General features: G+C 41.3%; 1 protein-coding gene across 1 annotated transcript in view; it reads left to right on the forward strand.

Moving 5' to 3' along the window:
- mrpl23 (mitochondrial ribosomal protein L23) overlaps positions 1 to 15,289 on the forward strand; it is a 65,722-nt gene extending 50,433 nt beyond the window's left edge. Inside the window, exon 5 of the mRNA XM_041794857.1 lies at positions 14,380 to 15,289. Within this exon, the coding sequence (XP_041650791.1) occupies positions 14,380 to 14,544 (165 nt within the window). The 3' untranslated portion in view covers positions 14,545 to 15,289. The remainder of the gene's footprint in view (positions 1 to 14,379) is intronic.
- Positions 15,290 to 17,621: the final 2,332 nt, after the last annotated feature.

Consider the following 17,621-nt stretch of genomic DNA (forward strand, 5'->3'; position numbering starts at 1 on the left):
TTCATTTTGTTTATCGCTCAGTTGTTGTTTTACCCAGTGCCTTTCAGGCTCTCGTGTCATTTCAGCAGTTTGACTTTTTCACCTGAACATTTTAAATTTCTTACCACTTCCCACTTAATAAATGCCCCCCTCCCTCTGTTTCCTAAGAGAACAACAAGTCTTTTTTAGCTCCTGATTTTGACTTTCTTCACCCCCGCCCCCCCCAATTTTCTCCACTCCATCTCCACTGTCTCTCACTCTTTTCTTCCTGGAATAGTTTGTACCAGGAGGTCTGGATAGAGGCATGGGGCAGAGTATTAGGTGTGTGTTTGTGTGTGTCATGAGATAAAGTGAGAGTGAATATGTGGCCCTCCCAGGGGCCTGGCCGTCAGAGCTGTTTACAATCATCAGGCTACATCTCTTCTCCTCCTTTGCCCTCTATCATGGTCTTTCCTACAGCTCCCAGCTTACCTCTCCTAGATAAAGCTCTTCAGGATCAGACTACTGAATTTGAAAATATGAGAAGAGGATTCTGTGGAAGTGTTAGTGTAAAACGAAAGATCAACAGTGTGATTACACAAAGAATGTTTGGACTGATACTACTGAACACTGGCTGTTGGAAATTCTTGCAGATTTGGCGTTGATGCTTCTACTAACCCTGGTCTGCATTTTGCCCTTAGTTGGGGGGGGGGGGGGGGTTACCTTACCTAGATGAAGGGAGACAAGAGTCTTGAGGGCTTGTACTGATCTGAGAGGCTAGCTGAGACCTTTTAACATAAAACAGTTCTCAGTTTGACACAAACATGCATCTAGTAGAAAAAGTGATGCACTATCAAGTTAACCAAATAAACCTTGTGGGGCAATGATAAGCCATTCTATGAAACAGCTCTTTAATACAAGCTGTGGTAGCTAGCTCCCGTCTGAGTTTCCTTTTCGCCATCCTTTGTTGTTATTTATCAGCTCTACTGAGCTGAGCCAAATGATTGAAACTCTTGAAACGCATAAGTTCGACCTCTTCCTTTTTAAAGCTGAACCACTACCAGATGACCCAGCGCTGTTTCTCGTTGTCCGTCTCTGAACGCAGATAACTAGCCATCAGCTTGCCACGCTGCTCTGTTTACCTTCCTCTACCCTGCTTCTCTCCCCTCTGTTGATACAAAAACGCGCATGTGTGGAGGAGAGTTTTCTGGATGGGCAGGGGAGTGAGCTCTCTGCTGTGAGAGATGCCTTCAGGGACAATGAGAGAAGTGAAACTCCAGTGAGAAATGCATGCTGACGGCTCAAAACTTCTACATAATTTATACTCGGTGTTCGTGATAAAGTCATTTTATACATCGCACGTGCCAAAAGCTGTGATACATCGAGTATACTCAATATATCGCCCACCCCTACTCCAGTAGCCTGCAATCACCAGATCTCAATCCAGTAGAGCACCTTTGGGATTTGGTGGAACAGGAGATTCACATCATGGATAAATCTGCAGCATCTGTGTGAAGCTGTCTATCAACATGGATCAAAATCTCTGAGGAATGTTTCTGATACCTTGTTGAAACTATGCCAAGAAGAATTCACAGTTCTGAAGGCAAAAGAGAGTACTAGCAAGGTGTACCTAAAGAAAGTATGTATATGCAGACATTCAGCACAAGAGGATTAGTGTAATTATAACATTTCTTAATTGATATTCAAAAATGTTGTGACTTTTAATTGAATAAAACACAACTTTTCCTGTCATATACTGTTATCAAAGTTAAAAATGGTGTAAAAGCTGATCTTGTCATGTGAGCATATTGTCTCATCACTACCCCTAGTGTGCTGTTAAAAAGGCAACCATGATGAAATAAAGTAAGTTTGAAAAAAATCATTTTGAATCTATTCAGAATTGTAAAGATAGATATTTGCAAATCTGATGTGAATGTCTTTTTTCCAGCACCACTACTGAGCAATCCCAGAAAAAGAAATCATGAGAATTTTGTCTATTGTTTGGTTATTTTTTAACAATTTTATGACAACGAATGTTGATATGGGACAGCCAGCAGTCACTCATGCTTGGAAAGCTTTGCATAACAAATTAACTAGGGCCAAACCACAGCCTGTGCACATCACTGTAGTCAGCTATTTACTTCTTGTCTGGTATGAAGACCAGGGATACTGAATTATGGAAAGTGGTGCAGACACACCCACAATGCTTTGCTAAACTTACGGAAATGCAATTAAATAACTTCCATCTTCATGACTGCAAAAAATGTGTTATCCTAAAGGATGACAGGTTGCCAAAACAATATCCAACAAACAAGCTACTCAAAAGTCCATCTGACTGTGGTTTACAAGCTCCACTTTACTGGTTCATGGCCAGTATGAACTTAAATGAACTGACAAAAAACATGCTACAAAATGTCATCAGTGGTCGAGACCAACAGAAACAGACCAGAAAAAGGTGTGATCACACCTTAAAAAAACATATTCAGAATGAAGAATCAGTTCGGAAAGAGTTAAGTTAATACTCTTTCTGGCTGGGATGCCCCAGAGCAAGGCATGTACATCCCCCAGCTGGTCAGGTGGAGCAGGTTACTGGTTAAAAGTGAACTTTTGTCAGCATTGACCTCTGCATGAGAAAAAAAAATCATTGTGAGGTCTTTGTATGGCTCGGCATATAGAGCAGACTGAGGCTGCAGTTCTTGACACATCAGCTGCAGGTTTGACTCCAGGTACTGTGGTGGAGAGAGAAGTCCAACTGTCTCCTAAAGAATACACACAGCAACCAGTGAGAGCGAGCAGACCTTTATGTAAGCCAGGGTTTCAACCTCATTACTTTCTTATTATGGCTGCCTAGGGGTGTGCGAAAGGATGATCTTAGTTCATGAAGAAATAGAATGTATTGGCAATTTGCTTAAGCTAAGAGGTCAGAAGAATCACCTTCTAGTTGACTGGGTCTGCGTTCACTCACCCCCTCCCCTTCTGCTTCGATGAAGTGGGGATTGATGGCCGAAAACTAAACTGAAACTTAAAATTACATCCTTAAAAATAACTCTAACTGGCCCATTTGGAATTGCTTTGGGTTTTTCAATACTGTCAGGGTGCAAGAAACAATTATTTGGACAAGTTTACAAACTTTTTTCACAATTGCAAGGGACTGCATCATCAGAGTGAAACAGCTGAAAGGAGACCAGACACACTTACATTGGCACGGCAGCCCTCATTACATGACCATGTAGTGTGACAGAGGCAGATCTAGTCCGGTTGTTTTAATTGTTACAACGGATATTATTCTGCTGTCTTTGTGTTTCACATCACACCTGCTGACATTAGCAGCTAGCTTCGCCTGCCTTCGTTCCTCTCTGCAGATAAATATCTTGCTTTGATAGGCGGCCTTTTCACTTTGGTTGACTAGTTGTACGTGAGTTCAACTGTCTACATCCTACATACCACTTAATTTCCATTTATTACTTTAAAAAAAACTGTCATACCCCACTGTTCCCACTACACACTAACTGCTAAGCTTCTCATATTTATGTCCCGGTGCAGTGCTGCTGGAAAGCTCAGACAGGAAGGCAGCGGCCATTCACTGAAGCTACATCAGTTTCTAGTGGCGGGATGTTGATCACAGTTTAAAAGAGCACTGTTGGAGAAAAGGGGGACACTAAATAACTCACTGTAACAGTATCAATATGTCTTGAGTAGGGGTGTAACGGTACGCAAAAATTTAGGGTCGGTATGTACCTTGGTTCCTCCGAGGCTGACAGTTGAAGGTACTGCGTTTAGAATTAATTTGATTCACAAAACCAGAGCACCAGATCTTAAAATCATGGGAAATTCATAACCGGCTGGTGAGACTTTTTGTTGTTCCTCCTCATTACAGTGACTGTCTTGTTTAAGTGGTGCCTTTTCAAATGCTTTGATTGATCCGCTGGATGACGTGCTGTCAGTGACACACCTGCTGAATAATGTCAGGGCTGCTGTTGTTGTCTTTGTCCACTGTTGTATTTTACTGGGAAACAAAGTGTTCCTAAACAGGGAACCTTTATCTGGGGATATTCAGGCTGTTGCTGTCGTTTGCTGTGGTTGTGTGGTTGCCAGGACAGTGCGACAGTGAGTTGTTCTCTGGTTTTCCGTCTGTGTATGAGCTTCGTTCAACATGCATCCTCTCGGTACATGTCTGTACCGTATCGAGAGGCCGTACCAAATCGGTATGGTGCGAATACACATACCGTTACACCCTTGGTCTTGAGGTATAATGAAGGTAGAGCTGTGTTTCAGCACTGTGGGAGAAATTCACTGTGAAAATACCTAGACACACACAGATCCCACACACGCAGCAGGGGTTGCCCTCAGCTCTAATCCTGGTAACCTGGTAATCACTGTGGTCTCCCCCTCCGTAGTCTGCCAGGCTCCTCTGGGAGCTCAAAATAGAATCAGAACACCTTTCTGACCCCAGAGCTCCCCAAAAGAACACAAACTTCGGACATGCACAGCCCTAGTCCTTAAGACGTCTCTGTTTTTCGCTTAAGTGTACCCCACCACAGTACCACAGTGCCACCGCAGCTGCACGAACCGCGGCCTCATGAGATTTCTTACCGCATCGTCAACACCTCTCTGTTTCTGCGCCGCACAGATTTGTCTCTACTCTTAAAGCAGCCGCCACCATCTGCTTTATTTTATTGACCGCTTATTTGTGAATGGCTCTGTCTTTTGATTACTTTTGGATTGATCACAAATAGGCTTGTGGTTCGACCAGCAGGGAATGAGTCAGGTTCAAATTTTCTAACCACTTAAAGCCTTTTCAGTCCTTTTCTGTGACCCCACTGAGGGCTCCTCTCTTCTTTAATTCGGTCAAGTGTGGTCATTCAAAGAGTCAGTGTACTTGGCCTCCAACCCTCAGTTACATCTTAATAAGCCCTCACAATAGCTCAAGGTGCTTGGGGCCTTGAGCGAGAGGTCATAAAAGAGCACTTTGAATATATTTCTGATGGATTCAGTTCTTAAATTGTGGAGATTACTCGAACTGAAGTAGCCATTTGACCTTGAGATGTTTTACAGCTGTTTAATAGTCCTGAAAGTAATAAAACTTTCCTCCAAACTTCTTTCAGTCCAGAGGACATAAAATCTGATACAATGAAGGCATTTTATATTATTGAGGATATTGACAAATGAAGTCAGAGCAGCTACAACAAGATCAAGTAATCCGCTCTGAAAGACTTGTTTTGTTTCATATTTCAGATTTAGTTCTGACATGTTGATGTGTATCTCTTTCACCACTATGCGCTATCTGGCTGATCCTGGTCAAGTCTGGTTCGGTCCAGTCTTGTCAACTCATGTTTTTTTCTTTTCTAAGCCGGACATTGAATCAGCCTTTTGTGTCCTTGGTTGCCGACTGTGCCATAATGTTCTATTCAGCTCCAGGTCGGAAAAACGCCACGCACCAGCACCTTCCTGTTTTCATCAAAGACATTTTAACACATCAAGCCAGAACAACTATGGCTTTCATATTTCATACTTAAATCTCAGAAGATGAATAATAAAAGAGTCTCTCCCTTCACATTTTCCCAGTATTGATTTCACATGCATTCCAAGGCTGCCGGACACACATTTGCCCTTTTTCCTCATCTTTTTTTTCTCCTCTTACTCAAAAAAACAACCAACCGGTCTTCTTCCCCCTGAAGGCTGTTTTCGAGTTACAGCACTTTGTCACAGATCTGAAGCAAAGGTCAATCAGATTGAATACAGTTGTCCTTTGTGTGTCTCTTTCCAGCTCTCGCTTGGTCTTCTCCTTTTTCACTCTCCTTTTTCCCTCCTTTCCTCTGGGGCTCCAAACATGATTACAGCAGGATTACACATGCATTCACAAAGTCAGTCTGGATTTGGGATCTACTTAACTGGAGCACTTGTTCCCTGGAAGCTCACACCAGTTGTAAGCAACATTACATGACAATAAAGACAAATGTATTCTGTTTTTAAATGCAGCTGCTGTATAAAAAATACAGGGACACCGATGTTTATCCCTAATTTGACAGCTGTCCACAATCAGCTAGTTACAATCCAACAGTGGTCTCCAAATGTGACACAAGCCAGACCACCACTCTAAATACACTCTTCCTGGAAGAGAACAAGACATTAAATTAGAGCTTAATAAGGAAACATAGACAGGGAAAGTGAGACGGGTTGGTGGAGAGTCAATGACAACATTAGCCTCCCCTCTTAACCCCCCCCTTGTGTTTCTCCTTCCCCATTGAGAGGGAAAGTCTGGGTGTAATGGGTCATTCATGTGCGTAAGAGGAGTATGTTTACATCAGTGGCAGTGTGGGGCCTCGTCTCAATATTCCTGGATGGCATCTTGATCCAACTGGGACCTTGATGGAGACGATGGCAGTGCAAGGGAAAATATCCACAGAAGACAGCAGAAAGGAAAGCCTCTGAGGCGCATAATGACTGACTGCCTTTTTCAACTTTTGTCCCCTTTGGCCAGACCTTACTCTTCTCCATAAATCACTCAGTATGCACACAAACACAGAAACAGAGGGAGGCAGACAGACAGGAAAGATCATTTTGGCTCAGAGCCTATTGAGACGAAGGGGACAAGGGCTCAGCCTCCTCTGTGGTGTGATGTATATATTTCAAACAAAAATATGAATGCTCTCTGCCAGCGCTTTCTCTCACTGCGGAAATGTGTCTAGCAGACGTTTGACACATGCTTGCGTACGCACACATATACACACAGGGCGTTGCCTCCTGCCAACAATAAGACATGTTTAACGAGCCTCAGCGCTTTGTTGATTTCAATCTCAGGGCTTTGTTGTTTTTGTGAATCGCGCTCTCTGAAGACGGTATTAATCTTCACCATGTGTATACACAAGGTGTCCAGCACTGTGTGGTAAAACTGGGAATTGTCATGCGACAATGTAGGGTTCAAGTCGGGTGAAGTTTTGTTTTGCTTGCTTCTGAGTTGTTCCCTCCATTGCCAGGTCTGGTGTTTATAGTGCTATGGTCAGCCTCTTCCTCAGTCAACACTTTCCTCTTCCTTCTACTAGTCACTTCCTCACATCATCTGACCCCATCTTTCTCCCTGCTGCCTCTCTTCTCTTCTCCTTCTCATACTCCTACGGCAAACTTCCCTTGGCCCAGTCCAGTGTTTGTGTTTTGGATTCCGTCTTCCTTGATGGCAATGTGTTTGAGTGCAGAGAGACTCTGAAGGTCTTGACAGGACCGTTGGTTTCCAGGTGCTTCTCTGGTGTTTGGCAGCTCTCTGCCTGTGCCTGACTAAGCTTTCTCCTCCAAGCTAGGTCTGCTCTCTGGTCCCTCTCCTCCTGCATTACTACACTCTCTAGAAACCTCCTGTAGTGTGCGGTACAGGCGTTGCCGCAAGACAAGAACACAAAAACAGGGTTGCTTTTTCTTTGATTGAAGGTCATGCATGTTTTGTTCTGGATGCTCCTCAAAGCTAGTATCAGAGAGTGTAGACTCAAAGGTTGTGTTAAAAATCATATTTAAATAGCAGTTTCCATCAAGATGTGTTTTGTGTGTAGTTACATGCCTGGTTTTGCCAGTACTGTTAGATTTGGCACGCCAGTCTCAATTGTGGTTCATATAAAGGAGACCGGGTTATGGATAGTTTCTTTGTGAGGAGCATCAGTCTCTCCCACCAGTTTAGTTTTTTGTTGACAAATGAAGCGCGGCAGGACACGGCAGTCATACACCAATTTGTGATCAGCTGACAGCCAGCTGATCCCAGTTGTCACCTTCCAGCTTCCACAGCCAATCACAGCTCTTTCTCTCAACATAGCAGGGTTTTTAAATATGACGTACTAATCCCTGCATGCATAAATGCTGATGCACCGCTGCTGCTGCTGGAAAAGCTTTTCCTCCTCCACCCGAGCCTCCTCCTTTATAGCATAAAGCTTTTTGCACCCCCTTATTTAGATTCATGCTACTATGTATCAATTGCTTTTGAACAAATTTTATTGTATTCAGTTCATATTGTCATTAATATATCCATTGCGGTATCCATTGGGGATTTGTAGCCATGCACTCCCTGGAAAGTTGAAGCATGCCGCTTGGCTAACCCAGGGAACATGTTTTGAGCAGAGCCTTTTCCACCAAGTAAAACTAGAAACCATTTTGCTATAAAATGGTAAAATGTGTATGATGAGAGTAGTCCTGACTGAACTAGAGCCACTCACCATTTTTTTTTCAAGGACCAGCCCAATGGATTGAAACATTGTTGACGACACCCAATCTAGCCATTTGAGTCTGGATCTGACTATATGATGTCAGGGTTAGATTGGCGCACTTCTAGATGAGACACTTACCCAAGTGCAGGACATACTCTGTCTGGCTAAGATCAAAGGCCAGCCCAGACTACACAAATTCAGCCAAATTCAGGCTCTATTGCATTGTCAAACGTCTGAATATAAGCGTGGGGAACGACCATCACTTATGATGTGTGACATAATCAACAACGCATCTTAGATGCCCCACAACCTTGATTCAACATGACTAGGATGTCAGAATTTCCCTGCATTGTTGTCTAGTTTGACACCCTGACCTGACATCAATGATGTGAATCCTGATGCCTACCAACAGAAGAGCATTTGCTCCTCATCTCTGTATCATCATTTACCAGAGTGAGTCCCTACCTCAAGGCATCGTCATGCTCTAAGTCAGTGGTCTTCAGCGTGCATGGCATAAAAGAAAAATATGATGTGCCATTGTTCAACATTGAGGTAACCCTGTTGTGTGATAAATAACCTAATAATAAAGAATCAATTCACTGTAGCTATTGCAACATGGTTCTTGAATCCAAATAATAAATCCAAATAGCTTTTCTACCATTTACTTGGAAAGAATTATTTGAAGGTAGCTGACTGCCAGCTTGAATTTGTTCAAACAGCAGAATGATGTGAAAGCATGACCGTGAAACCCAGAACTTAAACCAACAGTTAAAGCTAGGGCTGAACGATACTGGAAATAATTGACACGGTGATAATTATTCTTTTTGCAATAGTATATCGAGATATTTAGGGGGAAGGGGAAATAAAAATGAAACCAGATAAATTAAGTGCTTTTCCGTGAAACCAGATTTTAAACCATCAGTTATATAAATTATATTTTTCTTACTTCACTCTTAAAGTTCCAATTCCGATTTCAAATATCACACACTTTGTCAGCCCTCTGACAGTAGCTTTGATGGGCATACACACACAGGAGAAAAAAAGCGGAGAGGGAAAACTAGTGGACAGAGTGACTCAACACACTTTATAACTGCATTACTGAAATATCATCAACCATTTCTAATGGTGTTCAAGTTACAGTCGGCTAGATCAGCCTCTAGTGTGTAACGTCTGATATGAAAGCTCATTGTTTCAAGCTGCTGTGGTTATGACACACTGCAGCACTTGCTTGAAGCTGCTGAGCCAACACTAGACATGCCCGTGCCGTAGTTATATTAACAAACAGCGGGACAAGATGCAGGTGTTAGCAGGAGTGCACTCACTTAGGATCAGCCTTTTGTATTTCAGCTGATTTATCAATGACACCTTTCAGCTTCACCTATAGCCTACATGCCAGAGACGCACAGATCGCCAGTTTCATCATGATACGATACACTATCAGTATTTTTGGCAATACGATATTTTCCGATAACACAGAAACTATCACGATACAATTTCGATTGGATATGACATAGGAGCCTGCGATCATCATCAGACTGTTTTCTGCACAAATGTCTTGCAAGTTCAGAAAAAAATAGACCTCTGTACTACAAAATCCTGTTTTTATTTGACAGTATCTTTTTTCAATTGTTGGAAATGATTTTAATAATGTAAAATTGAGAGCCCATGATTACCTTAAAATGAGGGACACAACTATTGACATTTGTATTAAAACATGTTAATTTTATAATAGCAACCATTGAAAGTACCAAACATTTTTAGTTCATTTCATATACTCTGATTTTTTGCAGACTTTCATAACCTTGACCAAGTATTTTGGTCTCTTTTTTCGTCTTAGGTTTTTAAAAACTCATTTACATACATGTGGACTTGAACAGTTAATTTGCAATTTAGTGATAAATTTACATTTCTTTTTGTTTACTGCTATTTTGATTCTGATTAATGGAGAGGTAAAGACAATGTTTTATTTCAAAGGAGAACAGCTGTTCTGCTTGAATAATGTAGAGGTCGGACAACTTTTATCTAAATGAATAAATGGTAATCGTAAGATGTCGGGCTTCAGTGTATCAAATAGGAGCAGACTTCTCCCCCTCTGTTTGCTGCCTATAGCAGAAGATATAGACATGATACTCAGCCCTAGTTAAAATGTATACATACTGACTGAAAAAGTTTGATTTATAAAGACTTTTTTAAAAATTTACTGCAATAAAGTCAGACTTTTGCAATGTGTTTTTTGGCAAATCCCTGAATTGTGACAATGATGAATATGCTGCCCTAGAAAGAAGTTGTTCTCTTACTGTGAATGCCCCAGCTGGATGCCTGGTCTTACGCATCAGTTTAACCTGTCAGACTTTGGTCTGCCGCCTGCTCCCCAGGCTTTTACAAAAGAGCAGTCATGATGAAGTCAATGACGATGAAGTGTTTAATGTTTATTTAAACTAATTTGAACATTTGTGTTCTCACACACCGTTCTAACATGGAATGTTCAATTTGGTTCACAGCAGGAGTGTGCCGGCTTCCAATGACAGGGATGCGATGATACCAGGAGGAATGTGCTCTCTCTACCAAGAACATGAAGCTTATTTCTCGTCATTGTTTTTGGGTCAGAAACGGGGTTCTCACACTCAAATTGACACTGGGCCATTTTTGGTTCTGTCACTTTGAAGGAGGGCCCCTTTAACTTCAAGTGCTACAAGAAAGTGCTTTGTTTCTGAAGTTGCTCTTTAAATGCAAACTGCAGTTGTAAACACTTTTCTGGAAGACTACTATTTCAAGTATTTGGTTTTGCTTTATTTTATCTAAGAATAACCATAATTTTGCATACATTTCATTATTTAGCAAGCGCAAATCTTTTGCCTTTGCTTCTTTAAAATAACTCAAAATGAACATTGCATGATTGGCTGGTGTATTAGTTGCATGAATGTACCAGTTTCTATCACTCACTAGGCCCTGATGAAAAGGTAGAGAGAAGCATGTTGGCTTGCCCATGCTTTCATTAAGAGCCACAAAATAGGCAGTAATAAACTTAGACTTGTTCTGTTACAAGTTCTGCTTTTTTATGAAATTATTCTTAGTTTTAATGTGGTAGGCAGCTTTTGTTATTTCTACAGATCTTAGTTAAGAAACTTATTAATAACTTGCAACATGTACCTGCTTTAATAGGCTACATCCTGGAGATCGTAACAGCTCATTGTGCACACACTGAAGTATTTTTGAGGTCTTCTACATCATTAAAGTCATAAAAGATTTCAGGTTGTCCTGATATCAGCACAGAATAACAACATATTTTTCTAGAATTCTCTAGAATCACCACTTCAAATTACCAAATGTGGATTTGCATTACTACTATCATCAGATGACTTATGTGTGTGCTTAAATGTGGTGATAATATCCCTGAACATTTTACTATATAAATTAAAGACATGGTTGATGGACACAGGATTAAAAGCATAGATGCCCTCCAGTTTTATTCGAAAAAACTAATCCCATTGGAATAGGGCTTTATCCTTTTCTGCTCTCGGTCTGTCTGCCACAAATGCAAAAGAGTTCCTGGTGCCACACCAAAGGAACTTGACAGTTCATCCAGTGTTCAGTCCAGTGTTTTCAGACGTACTAGGTTGTATCTATACAAGGACTGCAAGTCGTACAGAGAGCAGATGAGAGTGGGCACAGCAGGTGGAATGAAGTGGGGCTTTCCTTGTTTACAAATCACATCTGGCACCTTCCTATAGGGTTTATTCTTCAGAAAGTTACTATTGAGAAACATCCCGTTGTAGTTCGTTCTTTATAACACTGCTTTCTGTCAGCACTTACTCTCCTTGTCTCTCACCCAGTTCAGTTTTTTTTTTGTTATAGCAGCTTTGAGTTGAAAAATCAACTGTACAACCTTATTGCTATTCAATAATATCAGCTAGTGGTAAACAGTCTGTTTTGGTGGACATTTAGAACACAAAGTGAGGCAAATATCATGATTACATGAACGCCTGACAGTCCAGTGCTATTGTTTTTATCCAGTCTCATATTGTAACAGAAACTAAACTAAAGTTCCACTGGAGTTCTTACGAACACAAGATATTTTTATCATCTCCGTCATGAGACACAGCTGATTATGAATATATCTTCTTAATTTTTCCGCTAATCATCAGATTATAATCAGAAAAGTACGAAACCAAGCGAAAGTAAAGTTTATCAACCGTCTGTGTGTGACGTAAACAGCTCTGCGCCCCGCCAAGTGACACCATAATCACGCAACACAACGAATCAATACATAAATTCATTGCCAACGCTATTAATTATCGATTTTTTTTATCGATTTTATCCATTCATTGTTGCAGCCCTACTCTGTTAGCGTAGCAGAGTGATGCAGACAGAAACAGCTCAATGTGAGTTCAGTCATCTGTATATTTCTCTACAACACTAAAAAGCAACCAGGTAACAAGCCAAACGTCATCTGTTTTTGTCAGTGTAATTAACGTAAAACACAACGATGAGTTAAAATGTGTGCTCTTTCCTCTTTATGTCAAATCTTTGTAATACCAGCAACATGCAGCGAGTGTTCTTACTTCACAAAGTGTCTCTGTCAGCCTGTCAGGGGATTTTAACACAAGCTGAGAGCTGCATTGGATTGACCAAGTTAATAGAGCACTGTAACGATTTGCATAATAGCATTGTAAACCACTGTTTAAAGGTGTATTTTAACTCATGACTTGCTTATATTAAGCCCATGATGAATTACAGAAGCAGATAGTGGCGTAAAACGAGGTCAGAGAAGCAGCTGTAAATACAGTAGCTCCATACACTCAGCAGCACCTTTGCTAAAGCTAAGCTAAACTGTAAATGTTGATTAAATAAAACAAGGATGGAGGAAAGGAAACTGACACTCCAACAGGAGCTAGTTATTGCAGCAACATAAAAGAGCTGTTTCGTAGCACAGGCACTTACACCACATGGTTTATTTGGTTAAAGTACATCAGAGCATGTTTATGACAAAATGAGGATCAGCTAGCCTCTTTGATCAGTCCTGTTTCCCTTTGTCTGCATAGATGACACCAGATGCTAGGATGTCTGCTACCATGCCAGGTAAAATCTGTTAAACAGAGATAAAAATCACTGTTTTGTAAAGTTTAGGAATCATATTCATTATATGTAGAATTTTTCTGATAATAATTGCAGCGTACAGGTCCATTTAGAGCTGTTAAGTACAAACTTGCCTCTGTTCCTGAGTTTCTATGCTATGTGGTAATGTATGCATGTTTCTCTTGGTATTTGAGGGGTTGGAGACAGACAAAGTTACATTCACACCAAGGCCAGACCATTCTTTGACGCCTACACGCTGTTCCCCAAACAAAATATTTCGCATTTTTAAACAAAATAGTTGATTGAGAATTGTGTTCATGGAAGCAGTTCATGTTATTGTGGCTCTGTCAAATAATTTAGAGTTTTCTGGGTCATGGTTACACTTGACTGTCATTATAGAAGTGGAAGCTGTTTGGTGTAAACTCCAATGCTACTGACCATTTTTGGAACTTTTATTATAAACAGGTTTCTCTAAGTCTGAACAAACTGATGCCACTGACACATGTAAGTCCAGTCTCACCATCAGAAATTATTATCCTTACTTATAAAGATCCTGATATTCATATGAAGATGAGTCGTTTAAGGACAGCAATGATTTGGCTCCAGATTGATAACAGTGGATTCTTGTTGCCAGGTGTCCTTGGGAGAGGCTGAGAGGGATAGGCTATGGATATGTGTGCATGCCTGCACCCACTGACCTGTTATTTTTAAGTGTGTGGGCGTGCAAACATGCATGTGTATGTGCACTGTACTGTACTTCACAGTGGCCTGACACAGACTACGGTTGGGCTAGTGATGCATTAGCCATGTCCAGAGATGGGTTGGTATGGAATAAATAATGGATACCATCCTTTCCCTCTGAATAAATCAAGACCAGAGAAACGGAGAGAGATGAGAGATTAAATGTGGGAGAGAGTTGGAGAAATTGAACAGCAGGGAGAAAAAGATAGTTTTTGTAACTGAAAGAGCAGAACAGAGGGAAAATGTCCTGAATTCAGAATTAGCATTTCACTACATGTCTCTGAAGATAAAAGGAGACAGTTCAACAGCTATAATGCTCTTCAGTACAATGGTACCATTTGTTTTTTTAAGTAAAAATGCCCTTATCATCATGCAAAATTGCAATGTTTCTTTGCTTATTTTTTTCTCCTTTTCATCTCAGGCCCAGAACCAGACCTTCACCTTCCCCAACATCTTTCCAGAAAAAGATCAGACACCAGCGGAGGGCTCCATGGAGGAGATACAGGAGAAGTTTATGGAGGATGAGAAGCAGAGGCAGAAACTGGACCCTAGGAGAGGAGGGGTCACCGAGTGGTTTGGACTCTGAGACAGCCCACTGACCAAGAACTCTGCACTCATAAGCAGTGGGCGTTTCATTGGGAGAAACTTGTATTGATTTACAACGCGACTGTTGTGATGTCAGTTCTATTTCTGTAAGAAACTCTCACACGTTGTGAAGTAAAGAAGAACGAGCATGTGTGGGAGAGACTGGAGACATGTGTTTGGTGTGTGTGTGTGTGTGTGTGTGCTGGGTTTGCGGGGATTCAATCCAGAAACCTGAGCCAGAACAGAATCACAGGAGGAGGAGAGTGGCTCTGGTCCATGTTTTATGGAACCAGCCCAGCGTACAGAATCTCCATCACCTCAGATGACCTTCCCTCTTTTGTCTTCCACCTCCTCCTCTTCTTCTTTGTCTTTCCTCTTTAGTCCTCTCTCCTTCCTTTCCTGGTCCCTCTCCTACTGCTCTCCCTCTGCCATACTGAGGAGTGGTATATTGTGGTATCCCTAGTAGCTCCGACTCCCTGCCAGCTGGATCCGTCTACCTGGACAACCCACATCCTTTCCTCTTTTATGAGTTTGCCTTGGATTAATTGACCACTTTAGGTAAACAACAATTGAGATGTTGTGTCAGCAAAGCAACGATATGGAATTTGCTGGAGTGTTTTATTATTTTGTGGTAACACCTCTTGCCATAACTCTGAGAGAAGATTGGCCTCGCATGCAAGACTTGCCAGTGAATCCGTCTTAATTGTAAATGCTGTTGGAGTAAGACTAAATAAACAGTCACTTGTCCAAAAACGTCTCTGCTTACTTTTGCTTGTGTTCTCCTCGCCTCATCTCCCAAGGCTGCTGGGCTCCACAACATGAACTTCAAGATGCTGCACGCCACACAAGCTGGCCCACGTATGTGCCAACGTGGTCTGGTAGCTGTTTTGACAAAGTAATGATCTGTGTTTGAATCAGCCCACTAGAGGACTGAGCTCTCTTACCGTAATAAGGCCCATAAAGGGGAGGGACCTCTTTTGGACTCGCTCAGACCCTCCATTATGCTGAGAAGCCAAGGTTACAGTAAGTGTCCCCCAGCAGTGACCACTAATGCTAGCTGGCTAATACAAGGTCCAGTTCCTGACCTCACCCAGCCAACTCAGCTATTGCTAAGGAGAATGTCAATATTGATCCTGTTGGCCCATTGTCTGCTGCCTGGAACCACTCACCCCCTGCGTTGCTATAAAGAAATCTTATTCGGAACAAAAAAGAGCCCCCTTTTTCTTTCTCACTTTTATTTTCCTCTTTCTCTTCCCCTTGTGTCTCTGCTGCCCAGTCCAGAGAAACAGCTGCCTAACAGAGAGGGGGACCAGATTCCTGTTTTTGCTCTCCTCTTGGCCTGAGTAGACCCCACATGAAAGTTGGGAAATCAGATTCTGGTGTTTGCCAAGAAAAAAATCGTCCTAGTGCTTTTGCTGTTCTTTGTCACGGGGATACCCTGTGCCTTCTCAAGTCTGACACACACGTCATCGGTACATGCTGTACCCAACCCTTAAATCATCTGGCATTAGGGTGCTGACATATTACTCTGTGTAGTGGCTGTTGACAGTATGGTTATGTTGTGTTTGGGATATTTTGAAGGCCACTAATCAAAGTCAGAAACATGACAAGTTTTTATAGAGCACTAACAGAAACTGAGACACTTTGTGAGCTCATCTCTTGCTCACACGGATGAATGTCTCTTAGTCATGTCGGCTCGCTATAAAAGACAAACAAACAGGAACAACTCATTAGCTGAGCTGAAAAACAAAATAATTCTGGAGCAGAAAAGGGTCAAACATTAAATGATGTGAGAGCATCGAGACGTGATGTGTAACATGATCGTGTGTCGACAGCAGCTTCTCACTGGTTCAGGTTCCTCAAATCATTGACATCCTTATGGAAATAAAATGAATATGATTTGATTTGATTTAACTCATAAGGATAATTTGTGTTGAAAAGATAATTGGATGTATTATTTTAATCTGTAAATTTTAATTGCACTTATGAAAGATAGCCTTTTTAAAAGTGAAAACATCTGTGAAGGGATGTGCCAAAATTGCGTAATTTTTGAGCATGAATGAAACAGATGATTGTTTTTCTTCTCGGAGAAGAACACTGCCTAAGCGTTTGTGCCAGAACAAATATCATTTATATAGTTCTGAATCACTTTCCTTAAGAATTGGCAGAAATCAACAGTGAATATGTTAATACAGAAAAAAAAAGTTTACAAAAGTCAGTCTGTAGTTTTTATGATTTCCAGTTGTTCCTTAAAAAACACCAGAAGTCTTCTATTTCAGATGATCAGCAGTGTAGGAAGCTGGCCCAGTGTTGATGATGATGTACTCAGTGATGGCAGGGTTGAATGTTTGAGTCATGTCCATAACGCTTAAGGAAGAAGGTCCAGCCATTCGTCATGAAAAGCGCTTTTTTTTGCAAGTTTGAGCCTCACTGTTGGATTGACCCCCAGCCTACTGAAAACATGAGCAGGAAGCCCCATATTAATGAGGTTAGTGATAGCTTGATGTGGTGTTGATTTTCTTTCCATGATGTCAGCTCTGTAGAGAAGAAAAGTCAGTTTAGCTATCAAGCTTGCAGAACAGGCAGAAAGACGCACTAAAGGAGCATCACTAGTTTCCTCATGCTGCCTTCGTTTAGGGCTGCAATTTGTTCAAAACAAAAATGGCAAATTAAGAAAGCGTGACACATTTCTTAAGGCTGATTCAGCAAATACCATGTGATTCTTTAATGGAGGTAGCTCTAAGAATTTAAATTTGGGAGGAAAATATTCTGTTCAATTTTCCTAAAAACTGCGCAGCACCCAAATTCTGTAATCATGTGTATGTTATTCATGGCTGTCAGCATTAATTGCATTTAACTAAGGTCAATAAATAGTGAATTGTATTTTAATGTATTTAATCTCATACTTTATTGTCCCTTTCATCAGTTCACTTTGATCAAGCTGCTGCAGCATCTCCCTTCAGCCACAATGAGGTGGGGGGCAAATCAGAATATCTCCTAGGGCACCAAAATTGCTCGGCTGGCTCTGATGGTTGCATCCAGACTTAAGGATCAAGAGTACTTGGAGCACCCTTAATG

This window comes from Cheilinus undulatus, linkage group 9 (assembly GCF_018320785.1).
Source record: "Cheilinus undulatus linkage group 9, ASM1832078v1, whole genome shotgun sequence".
In the NCBI taxonomy this organism is placed as follows: Eukaryota; Metazoa; Chordata; class Actinopteri; order Labriformes; family Labridae; genus Cheilinus; species Cheilinus undulatus.